Consider the following 27,521-nt stretch of genomic DNA (forward strand, 5'->3'; position numbering starts at 1 on the left):
AAAGTGGAGCAACTATGAGTTGCTGCTTCTCATCTCCTCATTCTTTCTCTAAAATCAGTTTTTAAAATGTTTTAAAAAATAAAAAGAAAGGATAGTTGCAGGAGGTAAGTTCTTCAGAACCTAACTGTAGGGATGAGTAGGAAGCAAGGGAGAAGAGGTGGGTACCAGTGAAGTTGGTGGCTAAGTTTGGTGGCAGTGAGCATAGGTAGTTAGATAGTTATTAAGGTAGAAAAAGGTAGCTGGAAGGAGTCAAAATATTAAAGTTTAATAAAACTAGAAGGCCTACTTCAGTAGGAAGCTGCAACATCCTATTTAACTTAATTTGCTAAAAGGCTAAAAGCAGTCATAAGCCCAACTGTATAGTTCAGGAAGCCATTGCGTCCTCAGAGTCCCTTGTACCCTCAGTCCTCTGGACCCAGGTATGGGAGTTTTCTCAAGGCACTGGTGCTGGGGAAGCAAGGAAATGCTTCCACTTTAGGACATGCGCAATGAAAGTCATAGTTGGGACAGGGGGCTAAAACACTGAGAGGTCAAGAAACAAGACTGGTTAAAGGGAGGGTCCAACCCTGGTCAGGGAAGACTCAACAATATATGAAGGTAATATGGAGTCCCTGGGCAGTGTCACTAGGGCCTGTCTGCCTTCTTTGTCACTGAGAGTGTATTAATTTCCCCTAATAAATTTTGTCACTACGTTTAAAGTTCCCATGCGTGTGCTATTATAATTCTTTTCTCTCGACACCTCTAACATTTGTTTTCACCGGCAACACCAGGAAGGCGAAGTTTTTGTCAAACTCCAATATGTAGACCAAAGACTTGCCCGGTTCTGGCGTAAATTTTCCTCTCTAAAATGGGCACATGTTTGGCAGCCCGTTAACTGTGGACTACTCTTATCTTCTGCTACCCACAAACCCGCTAACCCACTAACTCACCCACCCATCCCCCGCCTGAGACAAGAGCAAAGGGTTAACCATAGGTTAAAGCTCAGCTAGGTAGCAGGACACAACCGTTCAGTATTTCCACCTCCACGGCTCTAAATGGAAAAGGTGACGTTCCTGCGGGAGGCTCCGGGCGCGAACCGTGTCTGTCGCGCCTGCGCGTCCAGCTCCTTCGCTTCCGGGCCCCCTGGCTCCATGCCTGTTCTCCATAGCTCGCTCTCGAGGGCGCGCGCGCTCGGGCGGCGCCTGCGCAGAGGCACTAGGAAACTGTGTTCCCTCGTTAGGTCCCGGCGCCTGCGCGCTGTGGAGTCCAGGCCTCCTAGCCTAAGAGAGAGGAGCAGGGAAGATGGCGGCTGTGGTGGAAAATGTAGTGAAGCTGTGAGTGGTCGACACCTCTTTCTCTGCCAGGCGGGGAGGTCTTCGAAGGGGCCTGGGAGGAGGGGGCGGTGCGGGAAGGGACGAGGCGAAGGGAGGGACGTGTACGGGAAGGCCATGGTGCGACTCCCACTGAAGGCAACAGGAGACTCCAGAGAAGACGTTGCGCTTCTTTGGAAACTTGTGGAGGCCCGGGGGGGGGGGGGGCACCCGGAGCCCCCTCGGCTCCGCGGGTTGCGCGGTCGGAGCGCCCCTTCGGATGCGCTGGCCGCTGGAGTGTGGCGCCCCTGTTGCGTGCGGGAGACGCAGCCCCGGGGTCGCTCCCGAGACGCCGCAGTCTGAGGAGCCGGGCCGAGGGCGGGCCCGGGACCGACCCGTGTCCCCGGGAAGCCGGGTCACCGGCCTCTCCCATCGGCTGCCCGCAGGCAGCCCTGGAGCAACAGGCTCCTCGGCTCGGAGCGGCTCAGCCCCGCGGGGTTGTTCTAAACAGCTCCGTGACGTGAGGGGTTCCCAAGACCAAAATTATTCTCGGGATTCGGGAAGGATCTGTTGCAGAGCAGATACGGAGGGAAGGAACTTCAGGGGAAAGGGCCTTCGCGGCGGCCGGTCCCCGCCATCGAAACACGGGAATTGCACGGAAGCTGCCCAGACGCCTTTGCAACCCGGACGCGGCGCCTGGGTCGGCGAATTTAGAGCCAAATTAAAGTTCATGGTTGCTGGGGAAATGGAGAATGGCCCGATCGCCACGAGTGAAAAAGGCTCTGAGATTCGATTTAACCCGGCCTCCTCCCTAAAGAGGAATCTGAAGGAGTTGTGAAATAGGTTCATGCCCCCTGGCGAATAGAGCAGGCTCCTTTTAATCGGGCTTAGTGCCCGGGTGGGAAAATTGAGAGGTGTCTAGTTGCCCAGTTAGGGCTTTTGGGTTTTGACTGGACAGGGTCAAGGTTTGGGGACTGTTCTTAGGGACTCGCAGCTTCTCATCTTCTTTGTGGTGGGCTGAGCCCCACTCTTCCCAAGAGCCTTTTATAAGGGCACACTGCTTCTTCCCTCCCTGCCTGGAGCCTTTTCTCTGAGAATGCTTTTCCACGTCCATTAAGCTAAGTGCCTTCTTCTCTCGTGGTTTTCTTGTTGTTTTTTTAAACTTGGCTTTCCGCAGAGTCCTGCTGCCTCTTTCAGCCATTCCCTCCGCCCAACATCATTATCTTTCACTCTGATCTGCCCACTCCTGTTTCCCCAGCTTCTCTGCAGGCTGACATTTCCCTCAATTTAGAAATAACAATCTTGATCTACTACTTGTATAGTTAGTTATTCTTTCTGACTCAGATAGTCTTTCTTTAAATTTTTTGATTGACTTTAGAGAGACAGAGTAAGGGAGAGAGAGAGGAACATTTATTTGTTCTACTTAGCTGCAAATTCATTGGTTGCTTCCGGTATGTGTCCTGATTGGGGATCAAACCCACAACCTTGGCATTTCAGGATGACTCTCACCAGCCAGGGCCTGTTCATTCTTTGTTTCTCTACCTTTCTCTTTGTTGACTCTCCCCATCCCATGGTAAGGGGAGGTTTTACACAGGTTTCCTGCCTTGTGAAAAAGAAAGCTTCTACCTTGGAATTTTTACTGTACTGAAGGAATGTCAGACTTGCCTAGATTTTGTGAGTTGTCTGTAATGACATTTTTTTTTCTGTTGGAAGACTTTCTTCAGGGAAATAGGGTTGCCAACCCTTCTGTGTAGTGTTAGGAGTGAAAGATTGTCCATTTAAATGGAGCATGACCTCTTATGTTTTTCTCTTTAAAGACTATGGAAATTGTGAGGGTCACCAGCCACTGGCACCTGAACACCTGAAATGAGAATCCAACATTCTCCTCCTTGGTTCTAGCTGCAGAGAGCTGTGGATCACAATACATTTTTCTACAGAACTTTCCCTTAAAGAAGGGGGCTTGCATTCCTCCTTGCATTCTCACCCTGGAAAAAGATGCTTCCCTATTGCTTTTCTTGATGTGGTGTGCCTAGTCTTCTGACAGCTGAGGTTATACGTTAAACTCAGTATTACTGGCTCATTTTTTCTGACTAGCATCTTGTTCTGGGAGAGGAATTTTCCTATTTGTAAATTCTCTGTCTCTTCAAATGTGGTGTCATAATTGAAACAGTCTTTAAGGTGCCTTTTTTTTTTTTAAGGTGTCTTACTAGGGTAAAATAATAGTGAATAGCTGTGGCTTCTGACCAGTTTTGAAAACTTCTGACTTACGTAATAAGATCTAGAGAATAATGTAGGCTTGAAATTTCTTGTGCTAGGAAGACGTTTTTAAGAGCTCTTTTTCATTCTCTCTTCCTGTCTCCTCATCAGATCCTCTCTTCCCACAACATATGTTTCATTCCCAGCTCTTGCTCACGAGACAGTGTGCCCCACCTTCTGAAATTCCACTCAGCCCACAAGAACTTTGATAAAATATCTCTCACCCATTCCTCCCAAACTGTTTCCAGCCTCTTTGCTCTGACTTTGCAGCTCTCAGCCCGTCTGGCATTTCCTTCCATTCGACTTCCAGTGTCAGTATCAATTCCCATCAGCAGAAACAAAGGAGCTGCTGCACTCAGCCTTGTTTATACAATTTTCCTGTGTTATGAGGACACGGCTGCCTCCTAAAGGCAAGCAAATGTGAACCTGTTCCATTCTCTCCACTCTCCAACACAAGATTTATGCTTACCGCAAATTACGGTTATTTCGACTCGTTGAATCAGGCCTGCTGTCTTGTGGTGGACTGAGCCCCACTCTTCCCAAGAGCCTTTTATAAGGATACTCTGCCTTCTGTATGGTATGTCTTTTTCAGTTGTTGTGAACATGCTAAACTGTGCCTAAGTGCTCTGTGTGGCTGCTCATTGAAAGCCCCCCTCAGATCCCAGAGCAGGGTTTCTTGGTGTAGTTCAAGATACACAGACATAAGCAAGAGACTTATCTGTCCAGCTTCTCATGCTAAGAGTCTCCCTCCTGTAGAATATTTTGGAGCTTACCTCATCCCGCCTCTCTAGTGTATAGCAGAGGAACCTGAGATCCACATGGGTTGACTAAATGTTCCATTTATTTGGTAACTTTTAGCCAAACCAGGTTTTTTTATTCCTAAGTCAAAACAAGATGCCCCAGACATCTTTATGGGTACTGGGGATACTGTGTGTGTGTGTGTGTGGGGGGGAATCACCTCTGCCCTCTGTTTATTTTTAATTTGATCAAATATACTGCTCACAGAAATTAGGGGATATTTTATAGCTTCATATTCATTTGGAAATATCCCCTAATTTTTGTGAGCAATATATATAGATATGGATTGTTACAATTTAAGCTCCAGTGCTAAAGTGCTTGTTATGCCCTAAAGGATGAGAGCAAGATTGTTTCTGTATACATACTTCTTCAAACCAGGTGACTGCTGGCACTGGGAAGTTTTCATCTTCTTTAGAGCACTTAAAGGTTTACCTTTGATTAAGATTTTAAATTGAGTCTTTTGAATCCATGATGGTTCCTTCCTGGGGAAGGGCCTTGGAACAAACAGGTTTTGGGTTTTTTTTGTTTGTTTTTTTCAAAAATTTTTTTATTTATTCATTTTTAGAGAGGGAGAGAGACAGAGGAAGGAGAGAGAGACGGGGGGCGGGTGCGGGGGGAGGAGCTGGAAGCATCAACTCCCATATGTGCCTTGACCAGGTAAGCCCAGGGTTTCGAACTGGTGACCTCAGCATTTCCAGGTCGACGCTTTATCCACTGCGCCACCACAGGTCAGGCAACAAACAGGTTTTGTATCAGTATAACAATACTCAGTAAAGAGTAGGCAAGGAAGTTAGACATTTTTAGGTGTTTTTCATTGACTGTAAAATTAGTGTATAGAAATAATTAATTGCTCAGTAAGTGCCTAGTTCAAAATTCAAAAGGTATAAAAAGAGCATGTAGGAGAAAGTCCCCTAGCCACCTGGTTTTTCTTGCTGGAGGCCTATGTTTATATTCCATCTTTTTTTTCCATAAATGGTAGTCCTATTTATGGAAAACTTCTCAACTCTGTACCTTGCTTTTTTTCCCTAGTTATCTTGGAGATTGTTTAATATCAGTACATAAAGAACCTTTTTTTTTTTTTTTTTTTTTTTTTTTTTTTTTTTTTTTTAGAGACATTCAGAAAGAGGGATAGACAGGGACAGACAGACAGGGACGGAGAAAGATGAGAAGCATCAATCATCAGTTTTTTTGTTGTAGCACTTTAGTTGTTCATTGATTGCTTTCTCATATGTGCCTTGATCGTGGGGCTACAGTAGACCAAGTAACCCCTTGCTCAAGCCAGCGACATTGGGTCCAACCTGGTGAGCTTTGCTCAAGCCGGATGAGCCCGCGCTCAGGCTGGTGACCTCGAGGTCTCGAACCTGGGTCTTCCGCATTCCCAGTCTGACGCTCTATCCACTGTGCCACTGCCTGGTCAGGCTCTTTTTTTTCTTTCTTTCTTTCTTTCTTTCTTTCTTTCTTTCTTTCTTTCTTTCTTTCTTTTTTTTTTTTATACACTTTAAAATTTTAATTTATGTTTTGAGTCTACACAGAGAGGAAGGGAGAAAGAGAGAGACAGAAACATTGATCTGTTCCTGTAGGTGCCTTGACTGGGGATTGAACCTGCATCCTTTGTGTTATGGGGATGACGCTCAAACCAGCCAAGCTAATCGGTCAGGGCAGAACTTCCTTCTTTCTCTATGGCTAAATAGAATTTAATTATATAGAGTACTAGGGTTTGCTAAGTGTAATTAAGTAAGTCTCCTAGACCTTGTTGAACTCTTCCTTTTTTTTTTTTTCTTTTTTCTTTTTCTGAAGTGAGAAGCGGGGAGGCTCAGAGACCAAACTTCCACATGTGCCTGACCGGGATCCACTGGGGGGCAATGCTCTGCCCATCTAGGGCATTGCTTTGTTGCAACCAGAGCCATTCTAGTGCCTGAGGTAGAGGCCATAGAGCCATCCTCAGCACCCAGGCCAACTTTGCTCCAGTGGAGCCTTGGCTGCAGGAGGAGAAGAGAGAGACAGAGAGAAAGGAGAGGGGGAGGGGTAGAGAAGCAGATGGGAGCTTCTCCTGTGTGCCTTGGCCGGGAATCAAACCCAGGATTTCCACACGCTGGGCCAATGCTCTACCGCTAAGCCAGCCGGTCAGGGCTATTTTCCTTTTTTATAAAAAGGAGTTAACCTCTGCTTCTCAGAGTCATGAGGGTTAAGAGAAATAGCCTCTTGTTTTTTTCCCTTGATCCCCTTTAGAGAAATAGCATTGTACTTTACTGGTAGTGACACAGTGGAGAAAGTATCAACCTGGAATGCTAAAGTCCAAGGTTCAAAACCCTAAGATCGCTGGCTTGTGTGCAGGCTTACCAGCTTGAGCCAGGGTATTGCTGGCCTGAGCATGGCATCATTGACATGATCCCATGGTTGCTGGCTTGAGCTGAAAGGTTGCTGGCTTGAGCAAGGGGTCACTAGCTCTGCTGGAGCCTCCCAGTCAAGGCACATATGAGAAGCAATCAATGAACAACTAATGTGATGCAACTATGAGTTGATGCTGCTTATCTCTCTACCTTCCTGTCTCTCTCTCAAAAAAACCCACATTTTTTTAAAATTAAAAAAAATAACATTTATTGCCTGACCGGGTGGTGGCGTAGTGGATAGAGCGTTGGACTGGGATGCAGAGGACACAGGTTTGAGACCCCAAGGTCGCTAGCTTGGGTGCAAGCTCATCTGGTTGAGCAAGGCTCACCAGCTTGGGCCCAAAATCGCTGGCTTGAGCAAGGAGTCACTCGCTGTGCTGTAGGCCCCTCCCCCCATCAAGGCACATATGAGAAAACAATCAACGGACAACTAAGGTGCCGCAACAAAGAATGGATGCTTTTCATCTCTCTCCCTTCCTGTCTGTCTCTCTCTCTCTGATTCTCTCTGCCTCTGTCACAAAATAAATAAATAAAATTAAAATGCTTAAAAAAAATAGAATTTAAAAAATAGCATTTATTGTGAGTAGCACAGAGTTTGGACTCATTAGAGGCATAAAATGAACATTAGTTCCTTCTCTTTGTTGGTTAGACTTAAGTCTGATTAGACACAGGAAGGCCTGACCTGTGGTGGCGCAGTGGATAAAGCGTCGACCTGGAAATGCTGAGGTCACCAGTTCAAAACCCTGGGCTTGCCTGGTCAAGGCACATATGGGAGTTGATGCTTCCAGCTCCTCCCCCCTTCTCTCTCTCTCTCTCTCTCTCTCTCTCTCTCTCTGTCTCTCCCTCTCCTCTCTAAAATGAATAAATAAATAAATTAAAAAAAAATTAAGACACAGGAAGAAATTATGTGGTCCTGATGGTAATTTATTTGTAAAGTGCCTTTTCTCATAATGGCTTATTGAAGTGGCTTGGTGTCCCGTGAGGCAGAAGTGGAGTCAGATAGAACCAAAACAACAGTCTGCCAGTCCCTTGAGCCTTCTAGAGAAGCAGATGGCAAGGGACAGGGATAGCTTGGTACCCTGTGCCCCGCCCCTCACCCCTGAAACATACATGCCCACCTGATTGTTGTCTTTACTGCAGCCTTGGAGAGCAGTACTACAAAGATGCCATGGAGCAGTGCCACAATTACAATGCCCGTCTCTGCGCTGAGCGCAGCGTGCGCTTGCCTTTCTTGGACTCTCAGACCGGAGTAGCCCAGAGCAACTGTTATATCTGGATGGAAAAGCGACACCGGGGTCCAGGTGAGGGTCCAGACTCAGGAACACAAGGAGGAAGGAAGAAGCTTTCTCATTTCAGAGATGAGCCAGCTGATAGGGTTTTCCCTACTGCTTTCCACGCATGGATGAATATGGTCTCCCCACAATTAGAGGCCAGGCAGGAAGAAGTAGACAGGTTTACACCAGCATCATGGTTTTCTGAGGACTGAGGCTATTGTGGGGCTTCTGCCGAGCTATGTGTTAGCCAAGGCCCCTGAGTTTACATCTATTTTTCTTTAATATTCCACCCTTGCTCTAGAACTCTATTCATTTAGAAAGTGTTTGATATTATTTTCTAGGACTGGGTTAGGGCTTGACTTCTCTCTTCCTTCCACAGGACTGGCTTCTGGGCAGCTGTACTCCTACCCTGCCCGGCGCTGGCGGAAAAAGCGGCGAGCTCACCCTCCTGAGGACCCAAGACTTTCTTTCCCATCCATTAAACCAGGTAAAGTACACTCCTTTTTGAGCAGGGGCATGGCTTGCTACATGATAAAGAGTCCTGCTAATTTCCTGTTGTGCACCAGGCCTAATGCTAAATTCTGAAGATACTAAAATGAATAAAATGTGATTCCTTTCTTTAAAGAGCTCAGTCAAATAGAAGAGACAAGTAAACAGATCATTTGTGGTGCCAGGTGAATTAGAATATCTTGGTTCCTGGGCCGCCAGAGACTAGAAGACAGGGATTGGCCTGTGGCTGGCCTCATACTCTGTGGGCCCAGAGCAGTCTGCTTTCAGCCCGTCTGAGGCTTGCCTCATCCTGACCTTGCCTGCAGACACCGACCAGACCCTGAAGAAGGAGGGACTGATCTCTCAGGACGGCAGTAGTTTAGAGGCTTTGTTACGTACTGACCCCCTGGAAAAGCGAGGAGCCCCAGATCCCCGAGTTGATGATGACAGCCTGGGCGAGTTTCCTGTGACCAACAGTCGAGCACGGAAGGTACAAGAGTAACACTGGCTAAGGGAACTTTGATGGAGACGTCCTCATCAGAGGCCACCCAGTAATAGGAATGGAAGGAAGCTGTGGGCCAGGAGGCAGGAGTTCTGCTATTTCATTTTCTAATGCACTGGATACTGACTGGCTCCGCTATTACCATCCAGTCTTGTCTACTGCTTTCCTTTTAAGTACAGACTCATTCATTTTTTTTTTTTTTATTCAGTGAGAGGAGGGGAGGTAGAGACAGGCTCCCGCATGTACCCTTACCAGTATCCACCTGGCAAGCCCACTAGGGGGTGATGCTCTGCCCATCTAGGGTATTGATCAGCAACTGAGCTTTTCTTAGCACCTGAGGCAGAGGCCATGGAGCCATTCTCAGTACCCAGGGCCAGCTCACTCCAATCGAGCCATGGCTGCGGGAGGAGAAGAGAAAGAAGTGAGGGGTGTGAGGAAGCAGATGGCACTTCTCTTGTGTGCCCTGACTGGAAATTGAACCTGGAACATTCACACACTGGGCTGATGCTCTACCACTGAGCCAGCTGGCCAGGACCGACTCTCATTTATCTTTTGTCACAAAAGTTTTTTGGTGCCTGGGCTTACATAGGTGAAATTGACCTGGTCCCTGCCAATAGGTATGATAAAACTATACGTAAAAATAGTAAGAGCTAAAAATAGTTCAGATGCGGTACTGTTTTTCCATCATTTTCTCCAGTCTCTACAATTTTATGAAGTAGGTACTGTGGTGCCCATTTCACATATAGGGAGGCTGAAGCAGCGATTAACAAAAACTTACCATAAGGCCACACAATTAAACAGCAAAGCTTTAGATCTAAGAAGTGAGGTGCTGGCAGGGAACGACGAGTAAACATGCTCCCTGGGCAGCAGATCAGCGGCAGGAGTGGGCATGGCTACCTGGAGTATCAGGGAAAGCTGTATGGAAACAGGACATTTGATTCAGCCACTTGGAGATGGTGGGAAAGGCACTCCTGGCTAGGGGACAATATAAAGAGTGGCACGGAGGAGGGAAGCCCAGAACTTTGAAGGGAGAAGGACAGGATTATAGGGTGTTAAAGGGCAGCAGTGAGAAATGAGGCCGGAGTGGAGGGTCACAAAGGAGCTCTGGCCTTGCCACTGCCACCGTGGGGGACTTTTGGATGTACATTATTTCTGCCCGTCCTAATCGTCCTATCTACTCAGCGGATCCTAGAACCAGATGACTTCCTGGATGACCTTGATGATGAGGACTACGAGGAAGACACTCCCAAGCGTCGGGGCAAGGGGAAATCCAAGGTGAGGGGCCCACGTTCTGCCTGTCAGGGCACGGGAGCCTGATGATTCACAGGAGATTAGCAGCCACCTCCAGGAGTGTTGGACTCCTTAGGCCTAGACACCTTAGTAAGAGCATGCTTTTGCTCTTTTGGCAGGGAAAAAGTGTGGGCAGTGCCCGTAAGAAGCTGGATGCTTCCATCTTGGAGGACCGGGACAAGCCCTATGCCTGTGACAGTGAGTGCCTCCTGTGTGGATGGGTAGTCCTCGACTTGGACCCAGCTCCTGCTCAGGCTGTGAGGAGGGAGGGCTGTGTTCTTGCTCAGTGTGGTAAAATAAGCCTGCCTGGACTCCTGTCCTGCCTGCTGACCGGTTCCTTCTGAGACCCCGGGAGGCCCTGCTCTCTGCTACCTGACGGGTGGGAACTGCATGCTCTGGGAGAGACTTTAGCCATCCCCTGGGGAGGGGGTGCTGGTGAGGGGCACATACAGCAGGCAGAATCAGCCTCTTGATAGAGGGCATCCAGGTCTGCTGGCCCCAGTGAAGCCAGGGCCCCAGGAGTCCAACACCCAATTTTTCAATGTCTGTTCTCTCTCCCCCTTTTCTCTGACTCCCCACTTCTGTCCCTCTACCCTGGGAGTGCCATCGCCGCTGGGGTGTCTCTCTAGTTTGCTCCACTTTCCTGCTGCTGCTGCTCCTGTCTCGAGTGTATCAAGGCCTTCTTCTCATGACTTTTCTTTCTGTCTTTCAGATAGTTTCAAACAAAAGCATACCTCGAAAGCGCCCCAGAGAGGTAGCTCTCTCAACTTTTCAGACTTTTGGTTTTCCTATCCCTTTTCCCCTTCTCCCTTGTTCCTGCTGCCTTTCTCATCTCCTATGATTTAAAAATCCTATGATTTAAAAGTCTCTGGAATGGCTTGGGGATAGGAGCCATGGACTTTCTGTGGTGCTCCACTCCTCCCAGTCCCAGAAGCTGCCTTTACCACTGCTTGTCTCCCACCAGCTCACTCCTAGGGCTGCTCGGGCCCACTGCATGGGGTGGCTTCAGAAGCGTTATAAGCAATCTGTTACAAACAGATCCCTCTGCTCCCCCTTCCCCAGAACAGCCACTGTGGTGAGCTTCTTTTCCCCACCTTCCTGCCATGTCCTCCTCCTATCCTCTTCCCATTCCTTTCCTGCTGGTTCCCTTGCTCTTCCTGGTATCACTGCTCAAAAGGACAAGATGTCACAAGGGGATCTGCTTTCCTTGCTGGTTGGTGGGGTTGGGCAAGCTCTGATTGGTTGGGAGTGTCGTTGAATTTCTTTGAGGGCTAGCTTCCCTGCAGACTCAGTTGATAGGTTATCCCCAAGAGTCCCAGGCCCTATTCTTTTATCTGCTTTGGGCAGAGATGGGCTCTGGTGTATATATGGGGTAGCATGAGCCTCCCACATTTACTGAGTGGGGGAAAAGTTTGGATTGTCTTCCTTACCTTTCCTCCTTCCTGCCATATTGCAAGACTATAGAAATTCCCTTTTCTCCCTGACCTGGAGCTCCCCAGACTATCCCCAGGGCAAGTGCCGATGGGGTCAGGGCTCAGCCTCATAGCCAGCCCATGTGGGAGAGTGAAGAGGGCCATGGGCTGGGTTTAGCAGGGAGAAGAGCCATGGAAGCTGGAGAGGCCCAGGGCCTGATGCTCCTGGCTCAGGGCAGGCTGCCATCACTGAAGGCCTGTCTCAGAACAGAGCTGATTGGGGCGGGAGTGGTTGCCTCTACCCCTGGTGGAGCCCCACAGCTTAGAGGGACAAGGATGCAGCACTCTCGGATCATAACTTTCTCTACAATCTTCTTCTCATTCAGTTTGTGGAAAACGTTACAAAAACCGACCAGGCCTCAGTTACCACTATGCCCACTCCCACTTGGCTGAAGAGGAGGGTGAGGACAAGGAAGACTCACAGCCACCCACCCCGGTTTCCCAGAGGTCCGAGGAGCAGAAATGTAAGCTGAGGTGTCAGATGTGGGGCAAGCAGGCAAGCAGGAGTTGGCCTGCTTTTGAAAAACCCTTCTTTCAGGGATTTTTTTTTTTTTTTTTTACAGAGACAGAGAGTCAGGGAGAGGGATAGACAGGGACAGACAGTCAGGAACGGAGAGGGATGAGAATCATTAGTTTTTCGTTGCGACACCTTAGTTGTTCATTGATTGCTTTCTCGTATGTGCCTTGACTGGGGGGCTATAGCAGACTGAGTAACCCCTTGCTGGAACCAGCGACCTTGGGTCCAAGCTGGTGAGCTTTGCTCAAACCAGATGAGCCCACGCTCAAGCTGACGACCTCAGGGTCTTGAACCCAGATCCTCTGCATCCCAGTCCGACGCTCTATCCACTGTGCCACCACCTGATCAGGCTCCTTCAGGGATATTGAGAGGCCTCTAGGCCCCTGTGCACATCATCAAAGTTCTTTCTTTTTCCCCCTAGCCAAGAAGGGTCCCGATGGATTGGCCCTGCCCAACAACTACTGTGACTTCTGCCTGGGGGACTCAAAGATCAACAAGAAGACAGGACAACCCGAGGAGCTGGTGTCCTGTTCTGACTGTGGCCGCTCAGGTACTCCTAACCCAGGAGCAAGGGCTTCCATGGCTAGCACCAGTCTCCTAGAGGTTCTTGGCTTGCCAGTGTCCAGTGGCTGTTACAGTCAACCAGGTCGCCTTGCTTCTTCCCTGTTTCTGGCTGCCTGTTTCACTCGCTCCCCCTCCCCCACAGGGCATCCGTCTTGCCTGCAGTTCACCCCCGTGATGATGGCAGCAGTGAAAACCTACCGCTGGCAGTGCATCGAGTGCAAGTGCTGCAACATCTGTGGCACCTCTGAGAACGACGTGCGTGAGCCCGCCCTCCCGCACACTCCTCAGCTCTGTTTTCCACTGTTTCCTCTAAAGAGGGCTTTCTTTTCAAAGGGAGCAAGACCCCCTCCTGCACGCCCTCCCCAACATCCCAGGTGGCACTTCATTTGGCAGGTGTTTATTGAGTGTCAGACACTGTTCTGGGCACTGAGGACACCAAACAAGACAAAGAAAGTCCCTGCTTTTTTTATTCTTGTGGGAATAAGCAGTAAGCAAGTAGATGAGTAACTTTTTTTTATTGATTTGAAAGAGAAACATCAGTCTGTTGTTCCACTTACCTGTGCACTCACTGGTTGATTCTTATATGTGCCCCTACCAGGGATCGAACACACAACCTTGGCATGTTAGGCTGATGCTTTAACCAGCTGAGCTACCTGACCAGGCTGTATCATTCCAATTTTAGTATATGTGCTGCTGAAGCGACATGAGGGACATTGTGAAGAAAATTAAACCATCAGTGTGGCAGAGAGTAATTAGTGGGTTGGGAGAAAGATGGCTTTTTGAGGCCGCGATGTCGGTGTTGCAGTTTGGATGGTACAAAGGAGCCAATGCTAGAAGATTGGGGGGTGGAGCGTTCCCTGGAAAGGAGCAGCAAGCGCAGAGACCAAAGACGGCAGCCAGGTGTACTGAGGCCCGTGTGGCTGGGTGGAGCCTTCTTGCATTGGGAGAGGGGCTAGAAGATGAGATTGGAGGGTAGGAGCACCAGGTCTGAGGGTTTAATCAGGGCAGTGATACAGCATGTCTTATATTTTAAGAAGTTAACTTTTGCTGCTCTGTGGAGAGGCGATTATAGAGGACACTGGGGAGACTGAGATCAGTTATGCAGCTGGTAGGCTAGAGATGGACAGTGGTGGTTTTCTCTCCAGAGCGATCCACCTCTGTTCTTACCTGCCACCTGTCGTGCCTTTCTTGGGAGTAACAGCAGTGTCTACAGAAGCTTCCTTCCTACCTGCCCCAGTGGCCTAACCGAGGCCTGTTAGCCATTCACCTGCCCCCTTCTCTTTCCATCTTGCCTTCTCTAGGACCAGCTGCTCTTCTGTGATGACTGTGATCGTGGCTACCACATGTACTGTCTTACCCCATCCATGTCTGAGCCTCCTGAAGGTAGGTGGCCAGGATCTTACTCAGAACTGTTATGAGTAACTTGGACCATCACCTGTACAATAAATGAGTTCTCTTCTCAGTGATATATCCTTCCAAATTGGGGAGGAGGCACTTTACCCTCAGTTTAGAATGCTTTCCTAGGATTTCAGCCTCAAGGGTCTAATGCAGTGGTTCTCAAACTTTTTGAAGTTGGGGCATATTTAAAATCCTACAAATAATTGTAGGTGCATTATATGCAAATTTCTGAGAGAGATGCTATAATAAGTAAGTCAGATATTAAAGAAAAAATTAAAAGGCCAAGCGTACTTTTATGGTAATTAAGTGAAATAAGACAAAATTAAATTTATTCTGACATTAAAATACATTTTTATGTTACATGTTTTGAGTTATGCTTTTTAGAATTCATAAAAAAGAGGGATTAAAAAATAAAAAAACAGCCCTGGCCGGTTGGCTCAGCGGTAGAGCGTCAGCCTGGCGTGCAGGGGACCAGGGTTCAATTCCCGGCCAGGGCACATAGGAGAAGCGCCCACCTGCTTCTCCACCCCCCCCCTTCCTCTCTGTCTCTCTCTTCCCTCCCGCAGCCAAGGCTCCATTGGAGCAAAGATGGCCCGGGCGCTGGGGATGGCTCCTTGGCCTCTGCCCCAGGTGCTAGAGTGGCTCTGGTTGCGGCAGAGCGACCCCCGGAGGGGCAGAGCACCGTCCCCTGGTGGGCAGAGCGTCGCCCCTGGTGGGCATGCCGGGTGGATCCCGGTTAGGCGCATGCGGGAGTCTGTCTGACTCTCCCCGTTTCCAGCTTCAGAAAAATACAAATAAATAAATAAATAAATAAATAAACAAAAAATTTATCTTTTTTTATATATAGATACATTCTTAGTAAGATTTAGTAAATTCGAAAGGTCCTGGCATGAATGTGTTAAGCTTTTTCATTCTTGTGTTTATGAGAAACATGAGCCTGATGTGCCCTAGTGATTTCTTCAATATTTGAGCAGATATTTGAAAGGCAAACTCTCATTTCCCCATCAATACATTGAAGAATTCCTCTCTTTTTACTCTTAATTGTGTTGAGTGCAGAAAACCCCCACCATACATATCATCTTAACTTTACACCAAACCCTCCAGTCATTCCGGGGAACATGGGGGGTAGTGCAAACCATCCAGCACCACAGCTTAACAGCCTTTTGCAACCTAATCAGGCAAGTGAGGTCGGGGGATGGGCCAATTGTCAGCTTACAGCCAATTCCCCACACCTCTGTCCCCCAAAAATCTAAACTCCAAAAACCCTGTTGGTTTTTTGGTCCCCAATGGGCACATATTTCTCTGGAATACCATAGAGCACACCTGGAAATCTTCTAGGGTGCACCAGTGTGCCCTGGCGCACACTTTGAGAACCACTGGTCTAATGTTTACACATTGTCACCAGATAAATTTGCAAATACAGCATATCAGCATCCCAGGAGAGAGCAGATACTAAGCAGAGAACAGTTACCAGAAGGAGTGATTTGTTTTCCCTCAGCCAGTCCAGGAAACTCATTTCATGGCTGAAGTGATGCTTTGGTTTCAGCTCTCCGAACTTGACAAAATTTGAGTATTCATTTCCAGTCAGTCCGGAAGGGAGTTAAAGCTGGAGTCAGAGTGGTGGTTCACTCCTGTCCTTAGGTAGTTTGATTAATAATGCCCCATGCTTTTTTTTCAAGGGGAGGGGGAGGAAGAAGGGAGAGAGATGAGAACCATCAGTTTATAGTTGCGGCATTTTAGTTGTTCCTTGATTGCTTCTCATGTGCCTTGATGGGGGGGTGGAAGGCGCTTCCAGCAAGCCAGGAACCCCTGGCTCAAGCTGGTGACCTTGGGGTTTTCAAACCTGGGACCTCTGTCCGCATTCGGTGCTCTATCCACTGTGCCACCACTGCTCAGGCTAGGCAGCTCTTTGAGGAAACCAGTGCCCCCCACCCCCCAGGCACAGTACCTTCACCTTTGTCCTTCCCTTTTAACCGCCAAGGGCCTTTGGCCCTGCAAAGCTTGGCTGGCTCACTTCTACCACGTCTGTAACCTTCTAAATAAACTTTCTCTTATAATTTGGGGGGGGGATGGCTACTTCTCCACAAGTCCCCTTTTAGCCAAATCTCTGTGTCAAGCCCCTCCTTTAGAGAAATTTGGGAGCTTACTCAAAAGGATGTGGATGCCTCAGTAGCTGTTACTGTGCACAGAGGATGTGGGCCAGCATTGCAGGCACAAGAAAGTGGCTCACTGTGTGATATAAGCTAACAGTTACAACCTGTTAGATAGCTCAAACTGCTGCCCCCCCCCCGCCCCAAGAGAAGCAGGCCACTGACAAAAGGCTAACAGTCCTTTAGCAGCTGCACGGGAACACTCAGCTCTTGTCATCTGTCATGCTGAATTTAGAAATCTACTTTGGGAAGAAGCAGTGGGTCCTGTGTTTTATTTTTTTAACCATAAAATACCAGTTTACAGATAAAATTCTATATAAACTGTAGAAGGACTTTCCTCTTGAAGTACTGCCAGATGCAGGCAGCTGAGGGGGATGTCACAGAAGCCAGCAGATGGTATAGGCTCTAGCTCGGTGGTTTGCAAACTATACACCTCAGCCAAATCCTAGCTCTAGCTAGTTTATATAGCTCTCAAGCTAAGAATGATTTTAACATTTTAAAGGGAGTTTTTTTAAAAAAGTAAGGTTATATATGGCTCATTTGGCCTAAAATATTTGAGTCATATATCTCTGAAGAGCTGATAAAAGCTGGATTCTTTCCCAGAATAATGTCCAAATATATGTACAGTTATGCTTATAATTTCAAGACATTAAGGGTTAATTCTGTTTCTCAAAAAAAAAAAAAAGAGAATCCAACTATAGGAAATATTATTGAACAAGGTATGAACCAGTTAATTATTTATTTATTTTTATTCAGTGAGAGTAGGGGAGGCAGAGAGACTCCCACATGTGCCCTGACTGGGATCTACGCAGCAAGCCCACTAGTGGGTGATACTCTGCCCATCTGCGGTATTGCAGTAGTGCCTGAGGCTGAGGCCGAGGAGCCATCCTCAGTTCCCCAGGGCCAACTTGCTCTAGTTGAGCCGTGGCTGCAGGAGGAGAGGAGAGAGAGAGAGAAGCAAGAAAGAGGGGTGGAGAAGCAGACGGGGGGCTTCTGTGTGCCCTGACTAGGAATCAAACCTGGGACATCTATATGCCAAGCCAATGCACTACCACTGAGCAAACTGGCCAGGGCCAGAGCCAGTTGTTTTTTGTAAGGGACATTATTTCCTGTTTCTATGTGGAACTAGACTTGGGTTCTGACAAGTTGGGTCTTCATAGTTCACCCCTTTCCTCTGCTGGGTCCTCAGACTTGGCTCAAACACCTAGTGGTGATTAGAGGCCATCTCATCTTTCTGTGGTTTTTCAAAGAAAGTTATATGAAATCAAAATTGGTTTTTCTAGAGCCTCTATTCATGATTTTTATTCTAACCTTTGGGGCTATGAGATCGAATTTGATTCTTCTGTAATCACAAGATTAAACATGGGATGCTTTAAAAAATTGTATCTGCCTGACCAGGCGGTGGTGCAGTGGATAGAGCATCGGACTGGGATACAGAGGACCCAGGTTCAAGACTCCAAGGTCACTAGCTTGAGCACGGGGTCATCTGGTTTGAGCAAAGCTCACCAGCTTGGACTCAAGGTCGCTGGCTCAAGCAAGGGGTCACTCAGTCTGCTGTAGCCCCATGGTCAAGGCACATATGAGAATGCAATCAATGAACAACTAAGGTGTCACAACGAAAAACTGATGATTGATGCTTCGCTTCTCATCTCTCTCCGTTCCTGTCTGTCTGTTCCTATCTATTCCTCTCTCTGACTCTCTCTCTCTGTAAAAAAAAAAAAAAAAAATTGTATCTGCCCAGATTCTTCTCCTAGAGATTCTGATTTAATAGGGCCAAGAGGGTCTGGGAGTCTGTATTCTGAAATAGTTCTCCAGTCATCTCCATCGAGAATTGTTTTTCATGATATTTGAAGACCTAACAGTTTCTCCCAGTTCAAAATTAACTGTGAAACTTTGCTACTTGAGACTGTCTCCCCTCCTACCTATAGCTGATCCTGCTACTGAGGTGATTTGTGGAGATGGGAAGGACAGCAGGTTAGGATTGTGTGGGACCCATCCTAACCCCATTATGCTTCTCTGCAGGAAGTTGGAGCTGCCACTTGTGTCTGGACCTGCTGAAGGAGAAAGCTTCCATCTACCAGAACCAGAACTCCTCTTGATGTGGCCAGTCCCCGTTCCCCCCATACATCTAGGGCTGTTTCTTCCTCTCTTGTTTTTCATATTCACCGTTCCCTTCCTCCTCTTCTTTCACGAGTCCAGAGAACCTGGGGGTGGTCGTGTCAACCTGCCTTTGGCAGCAGCAAGCTGAGGTGGCAGCTCTGACTGCCTCTGGCCCCATGCCCTCAGGGAGGACAAAGCAGCAACTGCCCCATGACGCACCTGTGGGCCCAGCTTCTCACTGCTCTCCATGACGTGCATTCACTCTGCCTGCCTTGGGCTCTGGCTCTGGTGATCACAGGGTTTAACAGTGTCCACTGAGAAAGCATTGGGGTCACAGCTCACTGCTCTCTCAGCTTTGCCTCCACTCTGGTCCTTGGGGTTTCCCTTCCCCCTGAAGCAAGCCAGGCCAGGGCCTCTACCAGGAGCAGCCGGGAGTGAGCAACTGAGCAAACTGAGGAAGTGCTTGCAAGGAGCTTTCTGTGCCCTTCCTGCTGCTTAGCCTCACCGCCGCCTTCCCCCAGAGCGGCTCTGCAGCCCTCTGTTCCTGCAACCCAGGATTCGTCGCCTGAGCCAGGATGCTCTTGGTCTCCCTCTGGGCTCTGCCCTGTCCCTCCCCAGGAGGAAAGCAGCTTCACCTGATTCTTCTGTGCTTTCCTGGCTCGCTCTCACAGGCGGTCTCTAGTGACTGCAGTATTCCCCACCTTTGGAATTTCCTAACCTCTGCTTCCCTTCCTTATTCCTTTTGGTTTTGTGGGGAGAGGGGAAGAATCGGGGGGCCAGGCCAGCAGCTTGGGGGTCACAGGGAGATGGACAATGTGCCTGTTTTTTAACTCGATGAAAAAGCCTACCTCCAAAATCCCCTTTTTGTTATTCCTGGACCTGGTTATTCAGCTCCTGCCCTTAACTGAATTGGGAGCCTCTGCCTCCTGCTCTGTGTATCCTGGTTCCTGAGTCATGGGGAAGCCACGTAGACATCCCTTTCTTCCCGTGCACACTCGCTAGCAGCTGGTAAGGTCTTCACACTCTGATTCCTCAGTTTTCTGCCTGGTGACACTTAAGTAGTGGGAAGGACACTCCATGCCAGGACACCCTGGAGTGCCTTCCCCTTGGCTGTGGGCAGGCCCTAATTCACTGTTGCTTTGGAATTGTGTCTTTTTTCTTTCTTTAGTTCCTGTATTCTAAACATTAGTACAAATAAATGTTTTTACACAGAGCCCTCTGCTGGATAGTTTATTGCCTGACTCCCTTTCCTGGTCATGAAGGCCACTTTCATTCTAAAACTTTCTTATGATTTGAAATATAGTTTTTTCTCCCAAATTAAAATTTTTGCTGAGCCCCAATCTGTAAAGCAGATACAAAGTTAAGTACTTTTATGTAAAGTCAAGTTATAATAGTTCCTTGTTATAAGGAACAGTGAGGTCCTGGCCGGTTGGCTCAGTGGAAGAGCATTGGCCTGGTGTGTGGATGTTCCAGGTTCAATTCCCAGTCAGGGCACACAGGAGAAGCAACCATCTGCTTCTCCGCCCTTCCCCCCTTCTCTCACTCTCTTCTTCTCCCACAGCCATGGTTTGATTGGTTCAAGCTCATTGGCCCTGGGTGCTAAGAATGGCTCTGTGGAGTCTGCCTCAGGTGCTAAAAATAGCTCTGTTGTGAGCATGGCCCAAGAGGGGAGTTGCTGGGTGGATCCCAGTTGGAGGTGCATACGGGAGTCTATCTCCCCTCTCTCTTGGAAAAAAGTGAAAAGTTTTTTGGTTAATACAAAATTTGGGTTGCCTGACCAGGCGGTGGTGCAGTGGATAGAGCGTCAGACTGGGATGCGGAAGACCCAGGTTCGAGACCCCAAGGTCGCCAACTTGAGTGTGGGCTCATCTGGTTTGAGCAAAAAAAAAAAAAAAAAAATTCACCAGCTTGGACCCAAGGTCGCTGGCTCAAGCAAGGGGTTACTCGGTCTGCTGAAGGCCCACGGTCAAGGCACATAGAGAAAACAATCAATGAACAACTAAGGTGTCGCATTGCGCAACGAAAAACTAATGATTGAGCCTGACCAGGCGGTGGCGCAGTGAATGAAGCATCGACTGGGATGCGGAGGACCCGGGTTCGAGGTCGCCAACCTGAGCGCAGGCTCATCTGGTTAGAGCAAAAGCTCACCAGCTTGGACCCAGGGTCGCTGGCTCGAGCAAGGGGTTACTCAGTCTGCTGTAGCCCCATGGTCAAGGCACATATGAGAAAGCATTCAATGAACAACTAAAGTGTCGCAATGCACAACGAAAAACTAATGATTGATGCTTATCATCTCTCCATTCCTGTCTGTCCCTGTCTATCCCTCTCACTGACTCTCTGTCTCTGTAAAAAAAAATGATTGATGCTTCTCATCTCTCTGTACCTGTCTGTCTGTCCTTGTCCCTCACTCTGACTCTCTGTCTCTGTAAAAAAATAAAATAAATAAAAATAATTTTTAAAAAATTTGGGTTAAAATCAACTTTAGCATCCTATTTCTGTATCTTGGTTGATTTGGAGGAAAGTCAGCTAAACTTGTGTATACAGGTAGTGACTGGTTTATAGCAGTTGACCTTGCAACTGTTACACTTAAACAGGTCCAGAAGCCTATTATGTAAATATAAACGAGAATGACACAGGAAAACTAATGACATGATGGGATGTGTGAAGGCTTTTTGTATGAATAATGAGCGTGAGGAGCACAGGTACTTCAACTTCTCGCAGTGTGCATTCACCTCATTGTGCAGCACTGCAGCCTTCCTCTGGGCGTGGTTATGTACACAAAAATGAGTTTTCTTCCCTGGAGCCAACTTTTTTTTTTTTTTTTTTTTTTTTTTTTGTCAGAAGGATAGACAGGGACAGACAGACAGGAACAGAGAGATAAGTTTTTCGTTGTACGTTGCAACACCTTAATTGTTCATTGATTGCTTTCTCATACGTGCCTTTGCAGACCGAGTAACCCCTATGCTTGAGCCAGCAAGCTTGGGCTCAAGCTGGTGAGCTTTTTGCTCAAACCAATGAGCCCGCGCTCAAGCTGGTGACCTCGGGGTCTCGAACCTGGGTCCTTCCGCATCCCAGTCTGATGCTCTATCCACTGCGCCACCACCGGTCAGGCTGGAGCCAACGTTTTGACAACTTCCATAGTGGATCTTGAGTACTTCGCTTGAGTGTGTTTTGAAGTTACTAAATTTTGTAAACATTTGAATCATTCTGTCACCTAATGGAAGACAGTGGCCTGAGCCATTACTTTCAGTCAGTAAAAGCAAGTAGGGTGCTCTGGGTTGGGAATCGTGTTCGAGAAAAATGCCTCTGTCCTGCTGTCACAGGGTAGTAGTCCAGGAGTAGGGAGTCAAGCAGTGACCCTTGGTGGTTGAGTAGCCTGAAGGGCCAGAAAAGAAATGGGAAAAGAAAAAGAAATGCAACAATGAGAATGTTATGTAGCGGGCAGAAGAGGACATTTGGAAAGGGTTTGCAGGAGGGGATTACAATGGGACGCACAAAGATAGGGACAGGACTGAGGTGAGGAGGGAAGCCTGTTAGAAAGGCAGAGAGGTTGAGACTCAGGTAAGTGGCCCGGGCTTCCCAGTCAGCTCCAAGGTGATGAAGGAACGAGGCTGGCAAGCAGTGAAGTTGGGGGTTGGGAGCCCTGGCCCCTAGGTAGAGATGTCTACGTACTTGCATAGAGCAGGCACAGGCAAAACCGAAGGTTACTAAGGGAATGCTACTACACTTTGGATTGAGAAATTTGAACCTTGCCAACAGGTACTAAGACTAGTAAAAATTAGTCTTTACTCGCCCTAAATCAGAACTAGCCCCTAGCAAGTAGTCTCGGTAGCCGGGTTGCGATGTAAGGCCAGCGCTGTCCATGGTAACGGCTTTTGTGTAGCGTAACGCTTGCTTCCATTTTCTCAAAACATTCTTCGTGAGGGGCATTAGCCCTGTTTGGTAGATAAGGAAGCCGAGGCCTGGAAGGTCTTGGGACTCCAAGACTGCTCTCCGGCCTCCACGCCGCCCGAGAGCCGAGTCCCAGCTGTTGGGAGTCTCCGCGAAGACTCCCCTGGTCCTGGCTCCTGCTCGGCCTCACGGCGCTCTGGAAGCCCCGCTCCCCCGGGGGCTTGATGAACCGCCACTTCGGCGACGCCCAATGAGGCTCAGCGGGGGGCGGGACCGGTTGCCGCTAAGGGCCAATATGATTGTCTTGGGGCGGGGCTGCGGCGGTGGGAGCCGAGCGGCCGCACCGCGGTCTTGCCAACCCGGAGAGAGCCGGGAGCGGGCGGCGCGCGCGAGGTCCTGCTGTGCGCGCGCCCGCCGCCCGCTGTCCGCGCAGCCCCTCAGCTCACTCCGCCCTCCGGGTAGTGGTGCCCATCCCTTCCCTACGCCCTCGAACCGGGACTCGGGAGACGGGCCGGGGCAGGGCGGGAGCCGCGGGAGGAGCGCCAGAGGTGGGTACGGAGCGGGAGGCGGAGAGGCGGGGAGGCCCACGGGGAGCTCCCAGGTCTGCTCCGAGGACAGACCCCGCGTTGAGGTGGGCAGAGACCGGCCAGGTGGCGGAGCCTGCGCCCTGATATCCCTCTCAGGCCATCACCTTACCTGCTAGGGGCACCTCGCCCCTTGCGCTGTCCGTGGCCACCTCACCCCTCTTGCCCTTTGTCGCCTGTACACCTGCTTCTAGGTCCTGTGTTCCCATGGGCTCTCCAGACCAGAGCCCCGCCCCGCCCACTTCCTCGGGACCTAGCACCAAATTCGATTCGCTCCTTTTCAGCCCATCTATCCCTTTGTCGTCTGTACACCTGTCACCTAACTCGGTTCATCCACTACACCTCCCCATCTTCCAATATCTTCAGCTAAATCCAGCCCATGTCGTCCTCCCCTCCTCCTCCCCTGACCCCTCCCGCAGCCCTAATTATCCCTACAACAGCCCCACTCAACCCCAGCCCCGTGTCCTTCCCGGTCCAAACTCTTTTGTCGTTTCTGCAGCTGTTCCCTCAGCTGTATTCAACCTTTTCCAGTTATGCCAAACCCCAACCAGCTCCCCTCTCCTTCTGACCAATGAGCCACCCCCTGCCCAGCTCTGTTCTGGCATTCCTCCAGATCAGTGCCCAGCCCGCTGCTCATTCAGCCTACTCATTTCCCTTCTTTCAGCCCAGCCCTCACCCCTCCTACCCAGGGTACTCTCTCACCTTTTCCAAGATGACCCAGTTTCTCCTGGTCTTTCCCACACGCCAGCCAATTTCCCTGTCCTCACAGATTCTATTTTCCCTACTGTGTTCCTCTCCTGTGGCACCTGGCCTCAGCCATCTGACCCCTGCTCGCTGTTTTCTCCCCCACAGGTGCCCTGGAAAGCCATGGAGCTGAGCAGCAAGAAGAAACTTCACGCCCTATCCCTGGCAGAGAAGATCCAGGTGCTGGAACTCCTGGATGAGTCCAAGATGTCCCAGTCTGAGGTGGCCCGGCGCTTCCAGGTCTCCCAGCCCCAGATCTCGCGCATCTGCAAGAATAAAGAGAAGCTGTTGGCAGACTGGTGCAGTGGCACGGCCAACAGGGAGCGCAAGCGCAAGCGAGAGTCCAAGTACAGTGGTATCGACGAGGCTCTGCTCTGCTGGTACCACATTGCCAGGGCCAAGGCGTGGGATGTGACAGGGCCCATGCTGCTCCACAAAGCCAAGGAGCTGGCTGACATCATGCGCCAGGATTTTGTGCCCAGCATTGGCTGGCTGGTCCGCTGGAAGCGCCGAAACAATGTGGGCTTTGGGGCCCGCCATGTACTCGCACCTCCGTTCCCCCCTGAACCACCTCCCCCAGGCTTCCCGGCCCGGACCCCACTGCCTCTTTCCCTTAAAGACTTCTCCCCAGAGGATGTTTTTGGCTGTGCTGAAGTGCCCTTGCTGTATCGGGCCATGCCCAGTAGAGAGGGTTCAGGTGATCAAGTGCAGGTGCTGCTGTGTGCCAACAGCAGGGGCACAGAGAAACGGCAGGTCCTGGTCAGTGGGCTCCAGGCTACACCAAGGTGCTTCTTTGGGGTCAGCACTGAGGCTCTTCCTGCCTCCTACTACCCTGAGCTGGGCATCCCCTGGTCAGAGTGGCTGGCACAGTTTGACCAGGATATGGGGAGGCAGGGCCGACAGGTAGCGTTGCTGCTGGCTGCCCAGGTGGTGGAGGAGTTAGCAGGCCTGCCTGGGCTCTGCCACGTGAGGCTCCTGCCTCTCTCCGCCACTAGCCCCACAACTTCCCTGCCCAGTTCTGTGGTCCGGGCCTTTAAGGCCCATTACCGGCACCGTCTGTTGGGCAAGCTGGCAGCTGTCCAGAGTGAGACGGCTGGCAGTTCGCTGGCTGAGGCCGGTGCAGGCATCACAGTGCTGGACACTATGCACATGATGGCAGCGGCCTGGGCCAAGGTGCCTCCCCAGTTCATTGTAAGCAGCTTCATTCAGGAAGGGCTGGCTCCCTGCAAAATGCCCCTGTCCCCAGGCAAAGCCTCTGAGATGCCACCAGTGCCCTGTGGGCTAAGTCTCGAGGAGTTTTCCCGCTTTGTGGACCTGGAAAGTGAGGAGCCTGTGTCTGGAGTGTGCAAAGAGGAAATGGGTCCTAAAGATGAGGAGGCTGCTGAGGACTGCTTTGAGCCCCTGCCCACCAAAGCGGACGCCCTCCGGGCCCTGGGCACACTGAGGAGGTGGTTTGAGTGCAATGGCACCTCCCCTGAGCTATTTGAAAAGTTCTATGCCTGTGAGGAGGAGGTTGAGCGGCTCTGCTGCCTGTGAAGGGCCCTCGCTGCTAGCCAGCGCCCCTCCTCTCGTTTCCCATGGAAACGCCCTCTCGCAGAAGTCAGATTGGAGGCTGGTCTCTTTCCCGTGGAAATGGAGATTTTGTGGAAGCTGTAGAAGGGAGACAAGTTGGGAGACCAAGTCTAAGCTCTGAACAAACGTTATCCAAGCCCGGAGAAGGGGGCTTCAAGGGGGATATTAGGGGGTGTGAAACTAGGCTAGGTAGTTTCTGAACCTCTAGGGAGGCTGGGACTTGGGAAGGTGGAACTTGAACTTGACAGACAAGCCAATGCCTTGAACTCTGTTAAAAACAATTCTGCTTCTGAAAATAAAGTTTTTAATCAGAAAAGAGCGATGTAATTTTCAAGGGAGAAGAGTGGAAACTTTCAACTCCTATTTTTAACTTGATTGATTACTGAGAGTTGCTGCCACACAGCTGTCTGACATGTCTGCGGTAACCATAGGGACCTCTTCTTCCCGAATTCCGGCAGGAAGGACTCCCAGGGCATGGGACTCCTCGTCAGCTACCTGACAAGTCCCAAATATCTTCTTGAGTGTTCTGCTGCTCTGTGACTTCCACTCTCAGGTTGTGGGAGGGGTGGTCATGTTAGGAAGGCTAGGGACTTTCCAGGGAAAGAGAAAGGAGACAGAATTTGGAATAGTCTTTGGCTTTTTTTTGTTTTTGTTTTTTGTTCATTTGATCATTTGACAACATCTCTTCAGCATGGCCTGTGTGACGAGGTTGCAAAGATGTTGTCCTCCCGGGCGGGACCTTGCAGACAATGACAGTGGAGTGAGATTATGAGCAAGGTGCCTGGCTCCGTGGGGCCTGGGAGACTCCTGGAGAAGGTGAGTTCTGAGCGCAGCTGGCAGGACAGACAGGAGTGGGAAGGATAGTCCCGGCCACGGGTGGCAGGTATAGAGCCAGGCATTCCTGCTGGGGCCACGAGGAGGACCCAGGAGCAAGAGGAGCCATTAGCCCCCCCAAATGTGGTGGTGAGATGCCCCAAAGGGTTTCAGTCAGAACAGGACAGGTCATTTGAGGGGTTCTAGAAACCTGAGACATGCGTGATGGGTCAAAGATGTGGCAGCTAGAGGCAGAGAGATGAGACTCGGACAGGTCCGGAGATAGCGAAGCCTGGGCCAGATCTTGGGAGTAGGATGGGAAGAGGATGGTTTTACCCGGGAAGGATGTGAGCTTTGATGCGGACAGACTCTGGCTGGTGAGAAGTCTGGCTCTAGGCCCAAATCTTCCATGTTCAGGCTGACCACACGCAGTGGCAGGCCAGTGTGCAGCTTAGTGGAGGGCATTGCAGTCAAAGACTCAAGCCAGCCGGGTCAGTCTCTGCTCATACCTGCATTCATAGCTCAGCTGCCTTCTTACAGGGCCTGCAGCTCAAGCACTTCCTAGGTGCCTCTGCTAAGATGCTTCCTCTACTTTCTCCACTTTGATGAAGTACCTTTTATTCCTAGGCCTTCTCTCTATCTCTTTCCCCATCCATGGTCCATAAAGAGGCATGAACCTTTTATTCAAGGGGCTCCTGACAGTGAGACAATTCCTGGTCTGCCTGGCATGTCATCTGACCCTCACCCAGTGCTCTTTCATTGGGGAAAATGGGATACTGGGCAGCTGGCGACTCCATCTGCCTCTTGCTTGCACTGTCACAGTAAGTGAATAAAACCTGATTGATACTTTCAGTGTGACTCGCCCTAATTAACCACTTCAACACCTGACAGCTGGACAATGATAACGACTCACTTTCAAAAAGTTCTGAGGCCACCTGTTGGCCTGCCTTTTCTAGCCTAACATTTCAAATCATTTAGCCTTCCCTCACAGATTCTGTGTTCTCCCCTGTATTCATTTACATTGTCCTTTTTCTGAAATCATCCCCGTTCTGACATATCTTTTTAAATGCTGAAACCAAAATTACACAATCTCTAAAGGCCTGACCAAAGCAACAGAGAAGGGACAAATTAGCTCTCTTTTCTCAGGTGTCATATTTCTGTTAGAATAGAATCATGTAACAGCATTTTATTGCAGGCTTCTTCCCAGAGTTTTTTTTTTAAGCCACAAGTAATCTCTCCCTTTCTTGCATTGTTATCATGTATCCACTTTGCTTATCTTTAGGTGACTCTGGTGGCTCATTCAAGCAATGTTTACTAAATGTCTTGCTTGTGGGACAGGCCCTGTTCTAGTACCCTAAGCTAGTACCAAACAAGAAAGAGAGAATCTCTTACTTTCTAGTAGAGAGAGAGAGAAAGGTGCACAGGTAA

The 27,521-nt window shown here is 49.5% G+C and overlaps 2 protein-coding genes across 3 annotated transcripts; both read left to right on the plus strand.

The window, feature by feature from the left end:
* Positions 1–1,181: 1,181 nt before the first annotated feature.
* On the plus strand, positions 1,182–19,702 carry DPF2 (double PHD fingers 2). 2 transcript variants are annotated; one of them, XM_066252007.1, is made up of 12 exons: positions 1,182–1,313; positions 7,874–8,034; positions 8,387–8,494; positions 8,823–8,986; positions 10,181–10,273; positions 10,408–10,486; positions 11,001–11,042; positions 12,087–12,224; positions 12,699–12,827; positions 12,984–13,096; positions 14,143–14,224; positions 18,412–19,702. In XM_066252007.1, exons 1-12 carry the CDS (start codon positions 1,282–1,284, stop codon positions 18,486–18,488), a joined length of 1,218 nt encoding a protein of 405 aa, XP_066108104.1. In that variant the 5' UTR covers positions 1,182–1,281; the 3' UTR covers positions 18,489–19,702. The 2 variants fall into 2 exon arrangements, with proteins under 2 accessions (XP_066108104.1, XP_066108105.1); XM_066252008.1 differs by lacking the exon at positions 11,001–11,042.
* A 3,127-nt stretch (positions 19,703–22,829) lies between these two features.
* Positions 22,830–25,548, plus strand: TIGD3 (tigger transposable element derived 3). The gene is made up of 2 exons (XM_066254062.1): positions 22,830–22,928; positions 23,817–25,548. The coding sequence occupies exon 2, from the start codon at positions 23,832–23,834 to the stop codon at positions 25,242–25,244; it is 1,413 nt and encodes a 470-aa protein (XP_066110159.1). The 5' UTR covers positions 22,830–22,928; positions 23,817–23,831; the 3' UTR covers positions 25,245–25,548.
* Positions 25,549–27,521: the final 1,973 nt, after the last annotated feature.

This window comes from Saccopteryx bilineata, chromosome 1, assembly GCF_036850765.1.
Source record: "Saccopteryx bilineata isolate mSacBil1 chromosome 1, mSacBil1_pri_phased_curated, whole genome shotgun sequence".
Lineage (NCBI taxonomy): Eukaryota > Metazoa > Chordata > Mammalia > Chiroptera > Emballonuridae > Saccopteryx > Saccopteryx bilineata.

What these genes read in the sequence shown, in the direction of transcription:
- DPF2 (XM_066252007.1), top strand. Translation starts at nt 1,282, where the DNA reads ATGGCGGCTGTGGTGGAAAATGTAGTGAAGCT. An exon ending in GGGGCAAGGGGAAATCCAAG is followed by an intron (nt 10,274 to 10,407) that starts GTGAGGGGCCCA and finishes CTCTTTTGGCAG; the next exon opens with GGAAAAAGTGTGGGCAGTGC. An exon ending in TTCTGACTGTGGCCGCTCAG is followed by an intron (nt 12,828 to 12,983) that starts GTACTCCTAACC and finishes CCTCCCCCACAG; the next exon opens with GGCATCCGTCTTGCCTGCAG.
- TIGD3 (XM_066254062.1), top strand. Translation starts at nt 23,832, where the DNA reads ATGGAGCTGAGCAGCAAGAAGAAACTTCACGCCCTATCCCTGGCAGAG.